Source organism: Balaenoptera ricei, chromosome 9, assembly GCF_028023285.1.
Source record: "Balaenoptera ricei isolate mBalRic1 chromosome 9, mBalRic1.hap2, whole genome shotgun sequence".
In the NCBI taxonomy this organism is placed as follows: Eukaryota; Metazoa; Chordata; class Mammalia; order Artiodactyla; family Balaenopteridae; genus Balaenoptera; species Balaenoptera ricei.
Window position 1 is genome coordinate 105,057,082 of NC_082647.1, and position 21,741 is coordinate 105,078,822.

Below are 21,741 nucleotides of genomic sequence, written 5' to 3' on the forward strand. Positions count from 1 at the left end.
CATTAGGTTTTTTTTTAAGTATAAAGAGAAAACAAAGCATCTTTTTAAGACAGGGGTGGGAGTTGGGGGATTTTTTAACCACATGCAGAAAAGCATAAGGAGGGACTTCTCTGGTGGTCCAGTGGTTAAGAATCCGCCTTCCAATGCAGGGGACGCGGGTGGTCAGGGGCACTAAGATCCCACATGCTGCGGGGCAACTAAGCCCGCGCGCCACAACTACTGAGCCCACGCACTCGAGAGCCCGCAAGCCACAACTAGAGAGAAGCCCGCAACAACAAAAGATCCCGCATGCCGCAACTAAGACCCAACGCAGTCAAAAAAAAGAAAGAAAGAAAGAAAGAAAGAAAGAAAGAAAGAAAGAAAGAAAGAAAGAAAGAAAGAAAGAAAGAAAAGCATAAGGAAAATTCCGGTATATCTGAGTCACACTGAAACCTTGACACCCCAGCGCGACCAAGGATGTGCACAGGGTGAGGAGGATGCTGGGGGTGTCACAGACTCTCCATATCTGATAGCACCGGGGACCACCCTCTACAGCTTCCAAAGTGTCTGCCCCTGGGCTCTCAGGACCCCTGTGGTAGATAGGAAGGGTGAGGGCACCAAATGCCTTGCTGAGCTCACGGCACTGTGGGTGGCAGAGCCAAGACCTAAACGCAGACACCCCTCTGCACCCTTCCTGCACGTTCGCCTATCAGGTGCCCTCTGTTGGCTCAGAAAGAATAGGGGGTTGGGCGGGAATAGATGGAATATTCCAGTGGGGGCGGAGCAGGAGCAGCTGAGTCTGGGAAGCTGAGCCAAGCAGAAGTCTAGCAGAGCCACCCCAGCATGGAAAGGAGGGGCTGGGGGCTTGCGGTCTGAGCAGGGGCTCAGCTGCCAGGGCTCCTTCCGGGTCTGGCTCACAGGCTGGCTCTTACTGGCTACAGAAAACCAAACGTTGTGGTTGATGTCATGCTGGTAGTTTGACATTCGACATGACGGGGGTATTTACACCACAGGGATGGGCAAGCACTATGGGTCAGGGTCCCCCCAGCCCACCAGTCCAGTTGTTAACGTTTATCAGGCGCCTCTAGAAAGGGGACCACGACGGCGAACGCCACCACTCCCTCCCGCTCTGTGGATGGGGTGCAGTGTGGAGGAGGGGTGGGGTGGATGAGATCCTGGCCAGGCCAGAGGCTTGCTGGGGGCGGGTGGTCCAGGCTGTCCCAGGGGACAAGAGAGAGAGGGGCCCCTGGGCAAGAGCTGGTCTCCGCTAAGGACTCCCCTCAAATCCAGTCTGTCGCGTGCAGCCTCCGTGGGCACACGCCATTCCTGGGCTTCCTGTAGGACCAGGCTCACGTCTGTGTGCTCCTCACTCTCGCCCACCCCTCCCTCCCCCGTGCCGTGTGGGTGTCTGTCTCTCTCTTTCTCCACCCTTCTCTCCAGTACACTCTTCAGTAGCAACGACACTGGGCCCTGCCCCCCCCCCAGAAGCCATGGAGATGACCCGAGTACTGGGTTTGCATTAAGCAAAGGCCAAAATAAGGACAGAGGTGGGACAGGAGGGCAGGAAAGCCCCAGCACCACCCTGGACCCCTCGGTGCCTGGTGCCCCTTCCTCCCACCAGGCCAGGGCACGGCCTGTGGGTCAGACCCGGCGGTACGGCCTGCGGTGGCCTCTGCAGAGGCTGGGGGGCAGCTAACAGGAGCGCTATGGCCCCGCTTGGCCCCTGGGGCGGGGCTATGGCGGGAGGACAACCGGAGAAGGAGCAGGAGGAGGGGGGTGAGCAGGGCCTCCCGCAGCTGGACAGCTCAGCCCGGGCTGGGGGATGAGGCACCCACATCTCTGGAATTCCTCTCCTGCCTACGCTGTGGGGCCTCAGCCCTTCCCCAGCCCACCCACACCCAGGGCCTCTGTTCATCAGCTTCAGGAAAGCTGAGCCCAGAGACTGATCGAGGTAGCCTCATCAGCCCATGGGCCACCTGGAAGAACCGTCTCATATCTGAAGCCCGAGGTGAACTCAGGAACAAGCGAGCACTGGCTCTGGTTTAATTTCTATTCTTCATGTTTTCATGGGTTGAAAGAACTTCCATTTCATTTTCTGTGAACTGCCTGCTTACACCCTTCATCCGTATTTCAGTTGGAATTTTGGCTCTTTTCTTATTGACCTGTAGGAGCTCTTTATATATGAAGGCAACCCCCACCCCTTCGCCACCTGCAGCCCCTGTGGCCCTGTGTGTTACATGCTCAGGAGAGAGGGAGCAAGGCATGTTTTTGTTTGGCCCCTAAGATAAACTTGGAGCCTTCAAGGGCAGCACTTGTGTCTGCTCCTGTTTGCCCCCAGAATCCTGACAGCACGGGATTCCAGCTTGTCAAGGGAAGCTGGCAATGATCTGGGGGCCGGGGATGACGTTGGGATGGACAGGAAGGTCTCACCAGGCCTGGAGGGGCCCGGGGTTCCCACTACCCTGTGTGCAGGTGGCACCCCACTCGGGGCCCTCATCCTGGATCTCTTGCCCTCCTCTCCTCAACCCTGGCCCCGTGCCCCGCCTGGGGTGCCTGCACGTCCCCCTCGAGTGCCCACCAGGCAAAAATCAACTCACCCTGAATTATCAGAGACCAGGGACCACAGAGGTTGCCGGAACCGTTACTGACTTTTCCTCTGTTTTCCATCGTGAAGAGCCAGCTCAGAGAGAGGGCCCTGGACTGTCCTGGATACCCACAACCATCCTTGCTCCAGCCATCTGGGGCGCTCTGGACAAAGCCGGGGTGTCACATCATGGGCCTCCCTTCTACTGACACTTGGACAGAGAGCACCAAGCCATTTCACCAGCAAATGACTGCAAACACTTTGATATTTTCACAAGCATGAACATGTTATGGGAAGGAAGCGAATTCACCTCGATTATAAAGATGACAGAACAGTGTGGTGATGGAGGTGCTCAGCTGGGGGACTCTGGGAGCTGCCTGCCCGCCCACCTCACCCCAGAGATGCAGAGACCTGATGCCTCTCCACAGGGGTGCTGCGGGATGTTGAGAAGTCGTGCATGTGAACCCTGAGATTTCTGTTCCAAAAGGAAAACTGCAGTTGGGAATGTCAGAGAGAACCCCCCAAGGCCAGAGGCCAAGGACACATCCCCCCCACCCCCGGGAATCTGTCCATGGTCAGCTGCCCGCCACTGACGGCCAGGCCAGGAGGGCCCAGGAGGGCCCAGCAGAGGCACCGAAGGAGCTGGTACAGGAGGTTCCGACAAGGAGCAGCTCGCACTTGCTGAGCTGGGGCCGGATGCTGGGGTCCAGGTCAGCCCACTCGCCCACCTCGGGCTCAGGGTGACTGTCCTGATCTGGGGACACTGACATCACTTCCAGGTCACCGTGCTCTTAACATGGCCCCCCAGAACCTGAGCCCAGGGCCCGCCCCAGCTGTACCCCCATCTGCCACCTTCACACTCAGGGGCCACCCTGGATGGGGACAGAGCCCGGCTCCAGTCTCCACATCTGGGATGCACCCAGCACAGCTGGAAGGGCCAGTGCGCCCCGGAAAGCAGCCCAGTGGCTGCCCTCCCAGTGCGACCGTGGATGGACCTGAGGGCTGATTCGGGTCACAGGACAGCTGATGCACACCCAGCCGCAGCGGCCGGGGACGGTCCTCCCAGCCCGGGTCTGTGAGCGAGGGGCCCGCAGAGCCACCTTCAGAGGCAGCTCTCCAAAGCCGCATCCATCCCCCTCGTCACGGTGCCAGGCAGTCACCGACAGGGACAGCACTGAGTCAACCCCCCCGGGGGCCTGAAATCACTGCTGAGGTCGCGCAGCTCACGGAGGACAGACGGCGGAGGAGGGACACCGACCGGAAGGTTCGGCGGCCCTGGCAGGAGGCAGGACATGTGGGCGGCGTGACAGCAGCACCGCCTGCCGGGACAGGTGCTCCAAACAGAGACCGCGACGCGCCACCCGCAGTGGCCCAGACCCGAGGGCATCTGGAGCTTAGGACAATGGGCTTCGTGGCCATTTGATTCTTTTTTCCTGCAAGGTGTGTATCCATTAAAGCTCTAGGGGTTTGTTTTTGTTTTGCGTTTCAGGTCAATTCTACTCCATCCCCCTTAAGTTTTATTCTCCGGGAATGCAGATACCTGTGTGATGGGCCTATGGACCCCCAAGCATCTGACAGGTGAGCTTTGTGGCAAGTCTCAGAGGAAGGAAGTGGGGTTTCCACAGAGCCAATTCGTGGAGACATGAGGGACCCCACAAAGTCATTTGACCAACCCTCCTGGTTTATAGAGGGGGAAACTGAAACCAGAGAGGTTACATGGTGGCCCAAGGCCACACAGCCCAGTGTTGAGAAGCCATGGCCAGCGGGAGGAGACCATGTATTCTGTTCTTTAAAACAGCCACAAGAGGGACTGCCCTGGCGGTCCAGTGGTTAAGACTTCGCCTTCCAATGCAGGGGGTGCGGGTTCGATCCCTGGTCGGGGAGCTAAGATCCCACATGCCTCACAGCCAAAAAACCAAAACGTAAAACAGAAGCAATATGGTAACAAATTCAATAAAGACTTTAAAAATCGTCGACATCAAAAAAGTCTTTAACAAAACAATAAATAAAATTTAAAAATAAAGAAAATAACCACAAGAGCCAAAGTCCATTGACAGGTGAATGGGATAAGCAAAATGTGGTCCACCCACACAATGAAATATTATTCAGTCTTAAAAAAGAAGGAAATTCTGACACATGCTACAATATGGATAAAACTTCAGGACATTATGCTCAGTGAAATAAGCCGGACACAAAGGGACAACCGCTGTATGCTTCCACTTGCATGAGGTACTCAGAGTAGCCAACTTCAGAGACAGAAGGTAGGATGGTAGGTGCCAGGGGCTGGGGGGAGGGGATGGGGAGTCAGTGTTTAATGGGGACAGAGTTTCAGTTTTGCAGGATGAAAACATTCTGGAGATGGATGGTGGTGATAATAACACAACAACGTGAATGTACTTAATGCCACTGAACTGCACACTTTAAAATGGTTAAGATGGTAAGTTTTATGTTATATATATTTTACCACAAAAAACAAAAAATCTCCTGGTAGGATATGCAGCCGTATCTCTAAGAAATCATTAAGAAAAAAATGGAAGAAATTGGTAACTTGTCATGCTGACTTTAAAATCAGGTTTTTGGGCTTCCCTGGTGGTGCAGTGGTTGAGAATCCGCCTGCCAATGCAGGGGACACGGGTTCGAGCCCTGCTCTGGGAAGATCCCACATGCCGCGGAGCAACTGGGCCCGTGAGCCACAACTACTGAGCCTGCCCGTCTGGAGCCTTTGCTCCGCAACAAGAGAGGCCGCAATAGTAAGAGGCCTGCGCACCGTGATGAAGAGTGGCCCCCGCTCGCCGCAGCTGGAGAAAGCCCTCGCACAGAAACGAAGACCCAACACAGCCAAAATAAATTAATTAATTAAAAAATTAAAATTAAAATCAGGTTTTTAAAAAGAGCGCCTTTGGAACCACATGACAAATCAAACCTTAACCTCTGCTGACAAACAAGAAAAATTTAGAGAAAAAAAAGCATAACAATCCCAGACAGAAAGCCATGAGCTGAAAGGGACGAGCAGCTGTGATGGGCCCAGTCAGGGCCCAGGCACAGGCAGGGTCACCGCTCTGCGGGTCAGGCCGTGGCAGAGACCACCCACAGGAGACGACTGCCTCACCCATGGGTGCCCTCCTCATCCCACCCCGCCCTCCTTGGTTTGGGCACAGAAAAGTGGCCGGACCACAGTGCCAACCACACTGCACTGGGCGTCCTGGAGGGCCCCCTCTTCGGTTCTGAGCTGTGTCCTCCTTAATGGTCACCCTGGCCCCTCCTCCCCCCACCTCCCAGCCCCAGGCCCTGGGGTGGGACGCAGGGCAGCCGTGCACGGGCTCTGCCCTCCCTGCCCTGCCCTGGGAAGGGTAGCCACGTGGCCGGCTCCCTGCACTGCGTGCGTGACTAACCTCATGATGACACACCCCTTTCACAGATGAGGAGACTGAGGCGCTAAGAGGTGACCCTCCTTAGACCCTGCCCGGGGGTGCAGCACCGACCCAGCCTCCCCGTCTCGGCACACTCTCGACTGTCCCCTCCTGCTGGGAAGGACCCACCTTGCTGCCTCTGCCGCACAGAGCCCAGGCCTCAGTGTCCGCTCGTCCAGGAGCCCCAGGCTGATTTGGGTGCAGCGGGTGCAGGGGGGTCCACGCAGACTGCGCCCCAGTGGGGACCGAGGCTGAAGACCCCACGCACCCTGAGAGGTGAGAGCACAGAAGTCCCCAGCAAAGCCGAGCCCTGGCCCCCCACCCAGTGCCAGCGCCAACCGTCCCTTGGGGCGGAGGGACACAGGTCGTGGGAAAGCAGAGGGGAGCGGAGCTCAGACGATAGCTCGATCCAGAGGGAGGAATCACCTGCATTTCAGCGCGGAGGAGCCTGAGGATGGGGAGGTAGGAGAAGGCGTCCCCAAGACAGCATCAGGAGAGACCCCTAAGCATCCTTTAAGTGAGGGGAGAAAGGAGAGGAGAAGGGGAACGGAGGGACCAAGCCAGCCCCCCAGCCTCTGCTCCACGGGGTCCCGCCAGCCAAATGGGGGGAAGGCCCGTCGGTCACCACACCAGGAAGAGCCTGGGCACAGCTGAAGGAAGAAGGAAAGAAAAGTCTAAGCTTGAAGTGGAAAAGAGAGGTTAAACTCCCCCAGGACAGGCCATCCTCGGCAGCCTGCCCCGCAGGCAAGCCGTCAAGACGAGCATTTGTTCACGGATCAGAAAATAAAAATGGAGGGATACGAACGCGCCCACTCTCAGGCCTGAATCGTGAAAAGCACCGCCTTTCAGGGACCACGCTCTGCGCCCCAGAAGTCTCACTGCTGCTCTGAGGCACCCCGCCCCCCAGACTTGAGGGGCCACAGACCCTCGAGGAAGGAAAGAGCACAGATGAGGAGACGCCAGGGCCCAGCCCACGCTGGAACGACGGGGACACCGGAGCCCTGGCTTCAGCACCCAGGCTCCGGCCCAGGAGTCTTGGATGGGACAGTCCCGAGGGGGTCACTGAGGACAGAAGCAAGTGGAGCCCTGGCATGTGGGGCAACGCCAGGGGCAGAGCTCGGAAGCCAAGGCACCTACTGGTCCCTAGAAGTGGGACCCCGAGCTTGAGGCATTAAGCTTGCATTGAGGTGGTGTCCTCCCCGACACCAGTCTTCACAAGGGGCTGGAGGGCCCTCACCCCGTGTGGCACTTGTCTGCTGGGTTCCTGGCCAGGCCCTGCTCCTAGGGGCTCACGGGTTCCTGGATCTGCCTCGGCCAGGGAGCTGGGGACGAGGCCAGCGGGGGTCACAGCCCAGCCCAGAGGGTGCCCCAGGGGACAGAAAGAGTGGGAGACACGGGAGCCTGGGGAAGGGGCCTAAGGAGAAGAGGAGGTAAGGAGAGGTGCGGGGAGGAAGGGAGAAAGAAGGGCGAGCACCCAGCCGAGGCGGTGACGGAGGTGTGCGGGCCCGGGAAGGAGGAGACCAGACTTCCCAGAATCACGGAGCCCGAGGTTCGGGGTTTGGTCTCCACCCACACTCCAGCCCTTCCCGTCACTGCCAATCGCGCTGATAGCCTGTCCCCTTCTGCCACGCACGCCCGTCACCACACCCGCTGGGACCCACCACTCCTGCTCCCAGAGGGGCCTCACCCTCCAGCACCCATCCTGGCACAAACCCCTCCCCCAGTCAGGGCCAGGAGAGGGGCGCGAGGATGGTGCCTTCCGGAACTGTGTCCAGGCGCACGATCCGGGCCGGGGGCAGGGTGGGGATGTGGCCTCTTGTGTCCCGCCATGGCCTTGTGTCCACTCTGAGACCACTCTGGACCCAAAGCCAGTCCAGACCATGGTAAATGAAACACCAGGACTTGGGGGAGTAAGAGGAGAGGTGTGCGGGTGTCCCCTCCCGGCCTCTCACCCCCTGCTGTCTGTCCCACGCCAGTCTCCAGCCTCCGGCTCCCAGGCGGCTCTCAGCGGCTTCTGGGCACAGTGACAGGTGCCCCAGTGTGAGACGGAGCGAAGGCTGGGGCTAAGGAACATGGGGGATGGCTCACTGCGGCTTGGCCTCGGCACTTTGGACCCTGCCCTCAGGCACCACAAGCCATAATGTACTCCATTTCTTTTTATGCACGAATAATACTCCAGTGTGTGGATATAACACATTTTCTTTATCCGTTCATCAGTTGATGGACATTTCGGTTGTTTCTACCTTTTGGCTATTGTGGATAATGCTGTTATGAACAAGTTTCTGTGTGGATATATGGGTTTTTTTTTTTTTCACAAGATATTGAATATAGTTCCCTGTGCTATACAGTAGGTCCTTGTTGTTTACCTATCTTATATATAGTAGTGTGTATCTGTCAATCCCAAACTCCTAACTTATCCCTCCCCCACTCCTTTCTCCTTAGGTAACCATAAGTTTGTTTTCTGTGTCTGTTAATTTTCTTTGTTTTATAAATAAGTTCATTTGTATCATTTTTTAAGATTCCACATATTCCACATACATAATATCATATGATATTTGTCTTTCTCTGTCTGACTGACTTCACTCAGTATGACAATCTCTAGGTCCATCCATGTTGCTGCAAATGGCATTATTTCATTCTTTCTTATGGCTGAGTAGTATTCCATTGTATATATATGTGCCACATCTTCTTTATCCATTCATCTGTTGATGGACATTTAGGTTGTTTCCATGTCTTGGCTATTGTAAATGCTGCTATGAACACTGGGGTGCATGTATCTTTTCAAATTAGAGTTTTCATCTTTTCCGGGTATATGCCCTGGAGTGGGATTGCTGGATCATCTGGTAGCTCTATTTTTAGTTTTTTAAGGAACCTCCATACTGTTCTCTACAGTGGCTGTATCCATTTACATTCCCACCAACAGTGTAGGAGGGTTCCCTTTTCTCCACACCCCCTCCAGCATTTATTGTTTATAGACTTTTTGATGATGGCCATTCTGACCGGTGTGAGGTGATACCTCATTGTAGTTTTGGTTTGCATTTCTCTAATAATTAGCGATGTTGAGCATCTTTTCATGTGCCTATTGGCCATCTGTATGTCTTCTTTGGATATTTGTTTTCATATCTCTTGGGTACATACCTAGGAAGGGAACATTTTGAGGAACTGTCAACTTGTTTTCCGTAACAGCTGCACCATTTTACATTCCCACCAGCAGTACATGAGGGTTCCAACTCCACATCCTCACCGATCCTTGGCATTTTCTGTCTTTTTGATTCTACCCATTCTAGTGGAAGTGAGGTGGGATGTCATTGCGATTTTGATTTGCATTTTCCAAAGATGTTGAGCATCTTTTCGTGTACTTATCGTCCATTAGTATATCTTTATTGGAGAAATGTCTATTCAGGTCCTTTGCCCATTTTTGAATTGGGCCATTTGTCTTTTTACTGTTAGGCAGTGAGTTCTTAAAATATTCTAAATATAAGTGCCTTATCAGATATATGCTTTGCAAATATTTTCTCCCATTCCGTGGGTTGTCTTTTCACCTTCCTGATGGTGTCCATTAAAACACAAAAGTTTTTTAATGTTAATTAAGTCCAATTTATTTACTTTTCTTTTGTTGCTTGTGCTTTATGGTGTTGTACCTAAGAAACCGTTGCCAAACCCAAGGTCACAAAGACAGCTTCCTAAGTTTTCTTCTAAGAATTTTATGGTTTTAGCTCCTATAATTAGGTCTATGAGCCATTTTGAGATAATGATGTTGAGCATCTTGTGTGCTTACTGTCCACTAGTACATCTACTTCTGTATCTGGTGTTAGGTAGGGTTCCAACTTCATTCTTTTGCATGCGGATATGCAATTGTCCATTGGTTGAACAGACGGACCCTTATTCTTTCCCCATTGAATTGTCTTGCCATCCTTTTCAAAAAATCAACACAGACTATTGATGTATGGGTTTATTCTAGACTCTCAATCCTATTCCACTGATCTATGTGTTTCTCCTCTTGCCACACTATGTCCACCTTTATACCAGACAATACCCACTCTGTCTTGACTGCTGTAGCTGTATAGTTAGTTTTGAAATTGGGAAGTGTGAGTCCTCCAACTTTGTTCTTTTTCAAGATCATCTGGCTCTTCTGGGTCCCTTGCAGTTCCATATGAATTTTATTTTTATTTATTTTTTTTAAAGGCAGCTGAGGGACTTCCCTAGTAGTCCAGGTCGTAAGACTCCACACTCCCAATGCAGGGGGCCCGGGTTCGATCCCTGGTCAAGGAACTAGATGCCCACATGTGGCAACTAAGAAGTCCACATGCTGCAACTAAAAGATCCCGCATGCCACAACTAAGACCCAGTGCAGCCTAAATAAATAAATAAATAAATAAATAAAGGCAGCTGAAATTTTGATAGGTATTACACTGAACTTGTAGATCAACTTGGAGTGTACTGCCATTTTAACAATATTAAGTCTTCAGATCCATGAACATAAAATGTCTTTCCATTTATCTAGATCTTCTTTAATTTTTTTCAACAGTAGTTTGTAGTTTTCAACATTCAGCTCTTGTATTACCTTTTAATTTCTTACTATGTATTTTATTCTTTTAGACTATTGTACGAAATTGCTTTTCCTAACTTTATTTTGGGATTGAACATTGCTAGTATAATGAAATATAATGGATTTCTGTATCTTGATCTGTATCTTGCAATTTTGCTAAATTCATTTTTTAGTTCTAGTAGCTTTTTCAGGGATTCCTTGGGATATTCTCTATACAAGATCATGATATCTGTAAATAGAGGTAGTTTTACCTATTCCTCTCTTATCTGGGTGCCTTTTATTTCTTTTTTTTTGCCTAAGTGTCCTGGCTAGAACCTCCTGTACAATATTGAATAGAAGTGGAGAGAGCTGACATACTTGATTGTTCCTGGTCTTAGGGAGAAAGCATTCAGTTTTTCACCATTAAATATGTTAGCTGTGGGGTTTTCATAGAGGCACTTTATCAAATTGAGGAAGTTCCTTTCTAATCCTAGTCTGTTGAGTGTTTCTAGCAGCAAAGAGTATTAGATTTTGTCAAATGCTTTGTCTGCATCTATTGAAATGATCATATAGTTTCTTTGTTTATTCTGTTAATATGGCATATCACGTTGATTGAATTTTGTGTCTTGAAACAACTTTTTATTCCTGGGATAAATCTTACGCGCTCCTAATGAACCCTTTTTATATGCTGCTAGTTTTGTTTTGCTAGCATTTTGTTGAGGATGTTGCATCTATATTCATAAGGAATATTGGTCTGTAGTTTTCTTAAGATGTCCTTGTCTGGTTTTGGTATCAGGGTAGTTCTTGGCTTCACAGAATGAGTTGGGAAGAATTCCCTCCTCTTCTATTTTTTGGAAAAGTTTTTGAAGGAATGGTATTAATTCTTCTTTAAATGTTTGATAGACTTTACCAGTGAAGTTATCTGGGCCTGAGGGACTTTTCTTTGTAGGACATTTTAAAACTTTTAATTTATTAATTAATCTCTTTAGTTGTTATAAGTCTATTCAGATTTTCTATTTCTTCTTGAGTCAATTTCAGTCGTTTGTGTCTTTCTAAGAATTGGTCTGTTTCATCTAGGTTATCTCTAACTTGGCACACAATTGTTCATAGAATTCCCTTATCGTCTTTTATTTCTATAAGATTAGTTGTAATGTCCCCTCTTTCATTCCTGATTTTAGCAATTTGAGGCTTCTCTCCTCTTCCTTGGCCTACCACCTTTTTTATAACTACAACCTTCCTAACTGGCACTCCTGAGTTTCCTTAATTATTCCCAGAGCAGAAGTATTAATCACCTAAGAACCTGATCATATAACTTGTTTAATGTTTATTACCTGCCTCTGCCACCAGTATAAGCTCCATGAGGGCAGGCACCCTCGGTTTTGTTCACTAACTGTTTCCTAAGCACCCAGAAAATGCCTGGCAAATGATCAGTGTGCAGGCAGACTTGCTGAATGTGCGAAGAGCAAAAGAAACCAGAAAAGTTGCAAATAGTAATAATAATGATAGAAATGACCTTGAAACTCTAGTTGTGCGCTGTCCAATACAGTAACCACTGCCTACACGCAGCCCTAAGAACTTGAAACGTGGCTGGTCCACACTGAGATGTGCCATATGTGTAAAACACACAACAGATTTCAAAAACATAACACTTTTTAAAATATAAAGTAGCTGAACAATAATTTTTGTATTGATTACATGTTGAAATAATATTTTGGATAAACTGACTTAAATACATATACTATTAAAGTTCTTTTCACCCGTTTCTTTGTTTAGTTTTTTGTAAGTACTAGAAAAGTTTGAATTGCACTTGTGCCTGACCTTTGTGGCTTAAGTTTTGTTTCTTCTGGACAGGCCTGCTCCAGGTGACTTGGATAGGGTCAGGGGGAAATTTCGTTGAGTGTTCAGAAAAAGGAAGGCAAATTCCAAACGCGTGGTCAGGTGAGGCTCTCACAGAGCCCAGAGACGGAGCAGGCAGGCATGGGGGCCTGGCCTGGGGTGCAGAGGCTCCTGCAGGATCTGTGTCTGCGCTGCCCACTGGATCACCACCGTCCTCCTCGTGTCTGATACAGCTGGTCTGAGGTGGGGCCTGCCAGGTGCAGCCGGGGGCTGGGACCCACCGCCCTGATCGCCTTCTTCAGCAGGTGCAGCTCCTAACTAGACCGGACTTCTTCACCCAGAAAGCCCTTAACAGACGGCCTGGATCGAAACAACGGCTTTGAAAATCAGGCTGCACCTCAATGTACAAGAACAAAAGCCACGTGAAGAACTTTATTAAGAGACGGGCAGAACGCTGCAGACCCCTTGGCATCAAGCTCCGTGGCCAGCACCTAAGTCATGCCACCCTTCGTCAGGTGACAAGACAGATGGCCACTCAGGCCGCGCATCTGACGACCTCCGAGACCACCAGCACCTTCTGCCCCCAGCCACCTACAAGGCTCCCATCTTTTAGAGGGTGACACGAAGCCACTCTGTTGGGTGCCTACTGTGCACTGGGCATGCTTCTAAGCCCTGGAATTCAGCGTGGGCTGAGTGACAGGAAGGCAGGGGCTGCCCCTCGGCTCCTCGCTGAAAATGGGCACCGACTTGGATGTGCCCGACGCCATGGCGGGCGTTACATCCGAGGACAGGACACGCTTCCCGTTTCGTGGTAACGGTCACAGCATCTCTTCCCCCCAGTGCCCACTGGCTGCTCATAAAGCGGGGAAAGGTGGTAGTTCTCAAATTAGGCCCGTAGAACAGCGTGGGTTATGCGTCCTCCAAAAAAATGTTCTTAAATCTATGCCCGGCTATTGCCAATCTGTTCCAGAATCCAACAAATGCTTGTATCTGGCTTAACAAAGAATCATAACTTCAGTTATTTTAGGATCATTATGTCAATGCTAAAAGAACTATGTCCACCAGGAGTTGCGGCCACTGAACGAGCTGGTGACCCTCTAACCTAGGAGACAAAGGCCACCAGAAAGTTAGGCACCTAGGAGCACCACTAGGATGTCTTCATTTTAAATAGATTTTAAATAGATTCAGATCCTTATATGAATAAAATATACATTTCTATGTAACATGCCAGTATGATAATTTTTGGAAAACCAAGTTATACATAATGCATTTTTACGTTTCTACACTAACAAAGTGACTTGCAGCTGTGAAAGATGCTTTAAAAATAACCAAATCAGATTCCATTTTGAGGGGAGGGAGAGAGAGGGAATTAAACATTTCGAAAATATATTTGACATCTCCAGAAAGGCCACGTCTCTTGCTGTGGACCAGGTGGCCACAGAGAGCAGTGGGAGGGACAAGATGTTTCCAAGGAGCAGACGCCGTTCATGTCACCTCCCCTTGGTCTTTCTTTTTCTTTTTTTTCCCTTTTTTTTTTCCCCCCTTGGTCTTTCTTATTAAAGCACTTGGTAAATTCCAGGCAGCTCAGTATGGGCTCTCTAAGGGAACCAGCTCTGCTAGAATTTCGTTTTAAGTAGAAGAAAGAAAATCCGACATGGCATCTCTCTCCCCTAGGCTCTTGGGGGATCCCCTAAATTAAAAAAAAAAAAGGAGGGGAATACGGTCTTGGCTTCTTTTTGAACAAGACCCCTGTGCCCCACCAAGAACAAAAGTGTTCCTTCATCCACTACGATCATGCGTTCCTGATAACCCTGGGAGCCCCAATTTCAAACACAGCATCCTCTCTTCCCTCTGTCGTGCTTGTCATGGGGCCCCGTGTTTGGTTTTAAAAATATGGCACCACCTATACACCCATCTCTGCTTCTAAGAGAACTGGCAGGCCCTTAGCTGTAAGAAAAGTCCCTCTGACATGGAGGGATCATCATGAAAAAGTGTTAGAGGCAAACGAACTGCAGAATCACAAATATGGCGACTGCATCCGTGTTTTTAAAACCATACATGTGACGTGTATAAGTGTGAGTATACATACCTGCGTCTATATACACACACATATATCCTTATACTGACATTAAAATTGACAGTCCAGGGGGCTTCCCTTGTGGCGCAGTGGTTGAGAATCTGCCTGCCAATGCAGGGGACACGGGTTCCAGCCCTGGTCTGGGAAGATCCCACATGCCGCGGAGCGACAAGGCCCACGAGCCACAATTGCTGAGCCTGCGCGTCTGGAGCCTGTGCTCCACAACAAGAGAGGCCGCGACAGTGAGAGGCCCGCGCACCGCAATGAAGAGTGGCCCCCACTTGCCACAACTAGAGAAAGCCCTCGCACAGAAATGAAGACCCAACACAGCCATAAATAAATAAATTAAAAAAAAAAAATAGACAGTCCAGGTTCTTCTGGGGGATGAGGAAACTTGAGGGTGGAAGTCACATTTACTGCACATACTTATGTATTGGTTTTTCTTTATAAGATACTATCCTTGTTGTCTGTTTAATCAATAAAATAAAATTTCAAGCCTTGCCGGCCTCAAATGGGAACAGTGTTGGTTGTCACAGAGGGATGACCAAAGGAAATGACGTTTTTACAAAAAGGAACCATAGGGTAGTGCCTTTGTGCTGGTGCTGGAAAAGCACAAAGGAGGCTTGGTGAGCAGCCTGCTAAGGACAGGTGAGGCCCTGAGGAGCCCAGGGTCAGAGGAGACCACAAGCGGGCCATGAGTCAGCCAGTGGAATAACAGCATTTTAAAAACACAGAATGGAGTAGGGTCATGAGCTTCTGAGAGAAGCAGAAGGTGGATTCCAGAGTCAACTGCCTGGATTCAAACCCTGGCCCCGTGTGGAGCTTCTCTGAGCTTCAGGCACCTCTTCTGCAAACTGGGAGTGATCACGGTACCTATTTCACAGATCAAGCACCTTAATGTAATAAGCACCATTTAACTGTTACCAGCAGAGAAAGAGTGCAAGTCGCAAGCACAAGATATATTCTTAGCTCTCAGCAAAGTAGGTTATGGTATAAAAATACCGTTCAATAGTAACTAAACTAGCCTCACCTTCATGTGCATCTCACAGCAGCCTCAACATGTGCGACTTCTTCTCTAAATACCCTACATTAGGCATCCAGACTCCAGCGCTGGGGGCCAGCCTAGCAGACAGAGACCACCGGGTTCACTCACCCCTTCCTCACACGTGCAGGAGACCCCACTGTGGGCAGGACCTGCCCCCCACCTTGGTGTCAGATGGTGCCAAAGTGACAGGGGAAGACAGAAGTGGGGAGAGGTTGAGTGGGGCAGGAGGCGGGAAGGGGGCAGGGGGACCTCGCTGAGCAGCCAGGGGGATGACCTGTGTGGCCATCAGAGGAGGAGGGAACAGCACTGGCAAAGGCCCTGGGGCAGGAAGCACCCAATGTGCCTGAGGGCGGAGAAAGCAAACACAGCGATTCCTCCCCCACCTGAGTCCTGTCTTCCCTGGCAACCAGGCTTCGGAGCTCAGGAGGCTCACAGTCGATTTGCTCTGAATTTCCTGAGTTTATCTATTAACTACTTAGCAGGCCGCTCGCTAGTTGAGAGGACGCCGAGAAAGCACGGAAGGCCGATGGCGATCCTCCTGGCGAGGGGTCACCCTCCGGGACAGGACCTGCTCTCCCCCGACTGGGGCACGCTGGATGGAGCCAAGGACATGCCAAGGTCAGCTCGGGGCCTAGCTGAGGTTCGGGGGAAGCTGGGAGGGACAGGGGTGCCCTGGGCTGGAGGTGGGGGCCTTCCCGGCTGCCAGGGCAAGTTGCCCACCCTTCCTGAGCTGCAGTTCTATACCTATAAAATGGGGGGAGAGGGGAGGGGGGATTCCCCGGCAACTCGAATCAAATAAAATCAAATGTTCGAAGTGATGCGCCCCTCAGAGGTTGTTACAACCTTCCGCCAAGGGGAGGGAGGTCCGTGAACCCCTGAATTATATCCAAAGCCGTGTGGGAGCTGCTTTCTCCCCGGGGGGAACCACTCATATTTTAAAGGGGATGACTCCCCAAAGTGGAAGCTTTGGGAGCCTGAACACAAAATGCAAGACTGCTTCTTACCCAACAAACAGCCAGACAAATCAGGCTGGCACCGAGCCCGGGGAGGGGGCCGGAGGGAGTGGGCCCAGGGGAGCCGCAGAGAATACCCGGACCCCCGCTGGCACCCCCAGCAGGAGGGACAAACCCTAGAGAAACCCTCACACCTGCGCGCCAGCAAACCCGCTGCAGGAGTGGAAGAGAGAAACGCTGGAAACACCGAGACTGCCATGAGGAAGGGAGCACAACGTACTACAGATACTACGGTCACTACACACCAGCAGCAGCGAAAGGTCAGAATGTGTCCCCATGCACAGATGCCCAGAAGACTAAGCTAGGTGAAAAAGCAAGTTCCCAAATTTTTATGTAAAGTTTAAAGAAAACACACCAAAGAATCCTATGTATTAGTTGGCGATCCTTCTATCTGTGCGTAAATGAAGCAAAAAGAGTCTGGCAGGATAAATTCCAAATGCATGACAGTCGGTTTGGAGGACAATGGTTCCTTAACATTTCTTTGTAACACTTTATTTCTTACAATTTAAAATAAAGGACTTAAAGCCAAAATGACAAAAGAGGAACAGTTTCCAAGTCCGGGTAGAAGAGACACAAGTGTTTGTTTTACTACTCCTGGAAGTTTTTTTCCATTTAAAAAAATCTATCCAATATGGAAACATTTTAAACCATGTTGCTAGCCCGTCCGTGTTGGGCCGAGGGCTTCACCGCCCTGACCTGTGACTGTCTGGGGCTCAAGGTGACTCTTGACCCAGGACTTAGGCCTCCAGGCTGGTGTCGGGGAGCCCTGCCCTGGCCGGGCAAGGAAGGGCAGAGCCCCAGAAAAGAGCTCCTCCTGGCCCTCGGACCCGATGCCCAGGTCCCCAGGGAACGATCCCACACAGAGGCAGCAGTGGCGAGGGTGGGACAGGTGGAGAAGGGGACAGGGCAGGGAAGGGACAGGCCGGTGACCGCGTCATGAGAGCAGCTGTGGGCCTGTGGCCCGGCCCTTCCCGGGCAGGGAGTTTAGTGTTGCCTGACTGGTGCCAGGGGCTGCAGCTTTAAATAAACTTGGACGCATCCACCTGGGCCGGGAAGCAACACCAACTGTGCCTCAGGCCGGCCAGGCACTGTCAACAACCACCGACATGGCCACTGCAGACCTCAGCCCCGGGCGGAGACGCTGGCCTGAGTGCCTAACCCTCCCTCCTGACCACCTGCCCCGCTGCAGCTCACCCTGCACTGGCCCAGCCTCCTCCCCCGCCCCGGGACGCCCCAGCAGGGCTGTGACAGGCCCCTGGGCATCCCACACTGGGCCTGGTGCCTGGGGGCCCCGCCAAGGGGTGCTGGGCTGGCCCAGCTGGTGGGGTGTCTTCCCCTCCTCTCCCAGGCCCCTGGGCCCCCCGACAGCTAGGCTTCCTCACCCACTCCCCCTCCAGGCCCCCAGCTCCCTTCCCGCGGCTGCTCACGTTCCTGCCGACTGGAGAGGAGCCTGGCCTCCACTGCAGGGTCCGCCACCCCTCCCGGCCTCCCCGAGGGCAGCCCCAAGGACCTCCATCCCCCAGTGTGGGTGTGGACGGCAGCGACAAGAATAACCAGTCGCTGCTGCTGCTGGAACCGGAGGCCCGAGGTTGGTCTGACCACCCTACAGGGCCGCTGGCCCAGGGAGAGTCACAGAAAAGCGAAGGAGAGGTCAGCAGAGCCAGCTTCAGGTTGAGGAGACGGGGTGAACAGGAAGAGGCATTTCTGCCAAAGGGCCAGAGGGCGCCTGGTGGGAGGGCCTGGGCACAAGCAGAGAAACGACAGGAAGGTCCCCTAGAACGGGGTAACCTTCCCCCCACTGCTGCCCTCTGCCTAGGACAACCACCTGCTCCCACCTGAGGACCACCAGCCCGTCGCCTGTCCTCACAGGCCTGCTCCCAGACATACCCCGGAAGCTTCCTCAGGGCCTCCGGGATGCACACAGTTTGTGTGCTGGACCCCTTCTCGGCTCTCCAGGTCCCCCTGCCTTGGGGACAGGCACTCAACCAGCCCCTACCTGAGGGAAGGGAATTTTGGGGTCCCCAGGGCCCAGCCTTGCCCGCACCCTGCCATGGGCTTTCTCCACTCCACCCCACTCCCTCAGCACCCCCCCAGGCCTAACTGGCATCGTCCCCCACGTGCAGGGAGAACTGGGGAATTCACACCCCCCCCCCCCCCCGCACTCCTCCCAGCTCGCGCCCACAATTATCAGTGATCAGCATCCCTCGCCAACACAAGGTATCACCACAGACGTTTCTTAATAAAAGGAAAAAAAAGATCTGCCGCTGGATGAGTAAGAGGAAACCTCGCCAGCGCCCCTTCCACGGGGGTGGGCTGGAGGAGGATGGACGAGAACGGGGCTCTGGCCGCGCTGGGCTGGAGCCAGGGCTTCAGGAGTTCTGGAGCCGGACGTGGAGATGCCAGGTGCAGCCACCCTGATGCACAGAGTGGAGACCCGCAGGCCAGAGAGGAGCCGCCGACCCGCTTCGGGGTAGAGCCCGGCGGCAGAGGCAGGTCTAGGGCCCTACACGGCTCCTGCTGGCGAGCAAAGCCCAGGAGCCACCTGTTCCCCGGTGAGGCCCTACCTGAAACGAGCTTTCAAAGTCCCTCCCATCACCTCCCCGCAAACAACTCTCCAGAATCCAGCCCCCACCTGCCTCCATGACCCTGAAGCCCAACAGGCTCCCACCTCACGCCCTCATCTTCACCCCAGTGACCTGATCCAAGCTCCCTGACCTCAGCCCCCAGCTCTCCAGACTCCTCTTTCCAGAAGGATCTGGGGGAAAATCCTCCAGAACCCCGATTCCCCTGGGCACCCACAGCAGAGGCTGTTCCCACGCGGCACGGAGCGCAGCTGGCACCCCCCGCGCGGATGGAGCCACGCGGAGAAGCAGGCGCAGAGCAAGTCCTGCCGCCCCCGCGCCCAGCCGCTTGTTGGGGGTGGGGACAGCACGGCTCGCGCCGGGGACGACCCTCCCGGCTAGGTCCGCCCCCTCCCCCGCGCTCCAGGCCCCGCGGCCGCCCCCGCGCGCCGCTCCTCTCCGACCTCCGGCCGCCAAATGCGTCACGTCTGCCGGGCGCTCCGGGGACACCTGCTGCCGCCCCCGCTGCGCCGAGCGCCGCGCCTCGAGCCGGGGCCTCCGGCCGGGCGGTCGCGCTGGACAGGGCCCGGCAGGGCCGCGCGCGCCGAGGTCCGGCGGCTGGGCCCCGGGGGCCCGGGGGTCGGGGCCGCGCGGGGCCGTGCGCTCCGGGCTCGGAGCCGGGAGGAGCCGGGGTCGCGCGGGGCCGCAGTGCACCCGGAGCCGGCGGCGCAGAGGATCTGTGTCTCCAGGGTCCCGGCCCTCGGAGCGCGGCGCCCTCCGGGGTCCCCGGCCCGGCCCGCACGCGCCGCGGCTCTTACTTGCCAATATCCTCGTAGAGCTGGTACTCGTCGGTGAAGCGGGTGCAAGTCACCGTGGTGGCCATGGCGGCGACGGACGGGCTTGGCGTGCGCTCTGCTGCGCTCGGGCGGCGGCGACTCCGGCTCCCGCTCGCGGGCACGGCGGCGACACGGGAGCGGGCGCGGGCGACACCTCGGCTCGCGGCGCCGAGCGGGGGCCGGGCTGGGCTGCGCCGGGCGGCGAGCGCACGCGAGATCTGCGCGCTCCGTGCCCGCCAGGAGCGCGCCGCACACCTACGCGCGGGGAGCGCGGGCGACGCTGTCAGCGCCGCCGCCGCGCCCGCCCCGCCCGCCGCCCCCTGCACGCTCCCCGCGCCCGCAATCTCGCCCTGCACTCGCACCCGCACACGCACCTGAGTCCTGCACCTACAGCGGCGCCCGCGCCCTGCACACGCTCTCGCACCCACTCCTGCTCCCAGCATTCGCACCCGCGCCCTGGCCCTGCACATGCTGCGCTGGCACCAGCACCCGCGGCCATGCGCCTGGGGCCAAGCACACAGGGAACCGCTGGCTCCCTGAGCCTGCTTCTCCGATGCCTTCTGGCGACTCCCTGCACGCCACACACACACACACACACACACACACACACACACGAGACTGCACACAGTGAACCCAGCCCCCTCTCTCCCCTGAAGGCCAGCCTTGACCTGGACCTCAGGAGGGGCCTCAGGTGCACATGGGGGAGGGGGGAGCCCTCCCTCCACAGACTCATTCCTCACACCCCCAGGAGGAGAGGCTACAGGACCCCTCCTGCCCGGGTCTCCACCACTCCACACACCGCACAGTGCAGCCCCCTGGCAGAGCTGCCCAGGGGCCTCCCAGACCAGGCCTGCACACTGGGGACACTGGGAGTGGGAGATGAAAGGGTGAAGGCTACCCCCTCCCCCACGGTCCTAGCCCCTCCCTCCCTCCCTCCCGCCTCCTAGCGCTCGACACTGGGGTGTCTGGAACAGAGGTCCCAGGAACAGACATGGCCAGTTCGGGCAGCGTGCCCTTGAATCAGGGAAACAGTGGCTGCTCCGTCTGCATCTTGGGGTCCTGAGAGCTCTCAGCCCCCCTGCCCAGGTAGGGGCACACATTTTCCCTCTCCCAGGCCTAGTCCACCTGCCTGCTCCCAGCCCGGGCCTGGAAGAAGCGGGTCCATCTTGAAAGTGGCCCAGGAGAGGAGGAGGAGGAGCGAGCGGGGGGGAGGGGCAGGAGAGGCTGGGCCGACCCCGTTTCCCACAGAAGAGCCTCTCCCAGGGCCACACCTAGGCTGCCATCTAGAACCAGAACTTCAAATCCAGTGAAGACAACCCACTGGGCTCAGCACCCCCATGCTCCTCAGAGAGGAAGGGGCCGGGGTCCGTCCTGGGGAGGCCCTGAGGAAATGAAGTTTCCAGCAGCCAGCTCCGGATTTGGGTGGTTCAGGCGGCCCTGACAGGAGCCACTTGCTGTACCACGGGCTCCCCAGGCAGAGGGTCTGGGCCCGTCCTGCTCATCTCTCTCACCTTGGTGGCCAGCCCAGGGCTGGCCCCAGAAGCCACAATAAATATTTCCTGGAGAAAAGATCTAATGCAGGGATTCCAAGGCAGGAGTGGGCGGTGGGGATGGACCCAGGGCCCCCCCGACCAGGATGCCTTTGACACATGGCTGTCAGGCAGGTGAGCAGACCAGTGGTGACCAGTCCCCAGTCCTGCGTGGTTCTGCAGACCCAGCTTGCACCCAGGAGACAGCTGGAGGCCAAGGAACACTCGGGGTAAAGGCCGGACCCGGACTGGGGGCAGAGGGGGCCCTGTGGAGGATGTGGCCTTGATCTCTGCAGGGCAGGGCAGACGGGGAGACCACCTTCAGGGCTCAGTGCTGGAACCA

At 54.4% G+C, this 21,741-nt stretch overlaps 1 protein-coding gene across 15 annotated transcripts in view; it reads right to left on the reverse strand.

The window, feature by feature from the left end:
- CAMK2B (calcium/calmodulin dependent protein kinase II beta) overlaps window positions 1-20,391 on the reverse strand; it is a 95,636-nt gene extending 75,245 nt beyond the window's left edge. For 6 of the 15 annotated variants that reach the window (XM_059934243.1, XM_059934236.1, XM_059934247.1 and 3 more), the window contains exons 1-2: window positions 20,244-20,389; window positions 19,852-20,124 (exon numbers count right to left, since the gene is read on the reverse strand). In XM_059934243.1, the coding sequence (XP_059790226.1) occupies window positions 19,852-20,124; window positions 20,244-20,368 (398 nt within the window). In that variant the 5' untranslated portion in view covers window positions 20,369-20,389. Of the gene's footprint in view, window positions 1-19,851; window positions 20,125-20,243 lie in introns of all 15 variants that reach the window. The other 9 variants (XM_059934250.1, XM_059934238.1, XM_059934245.1 and 6 more) reach the window with 6 other exon arrangements.
- Window positions 20,392-21,741: the final 1,350 nt, after the last annotated feature.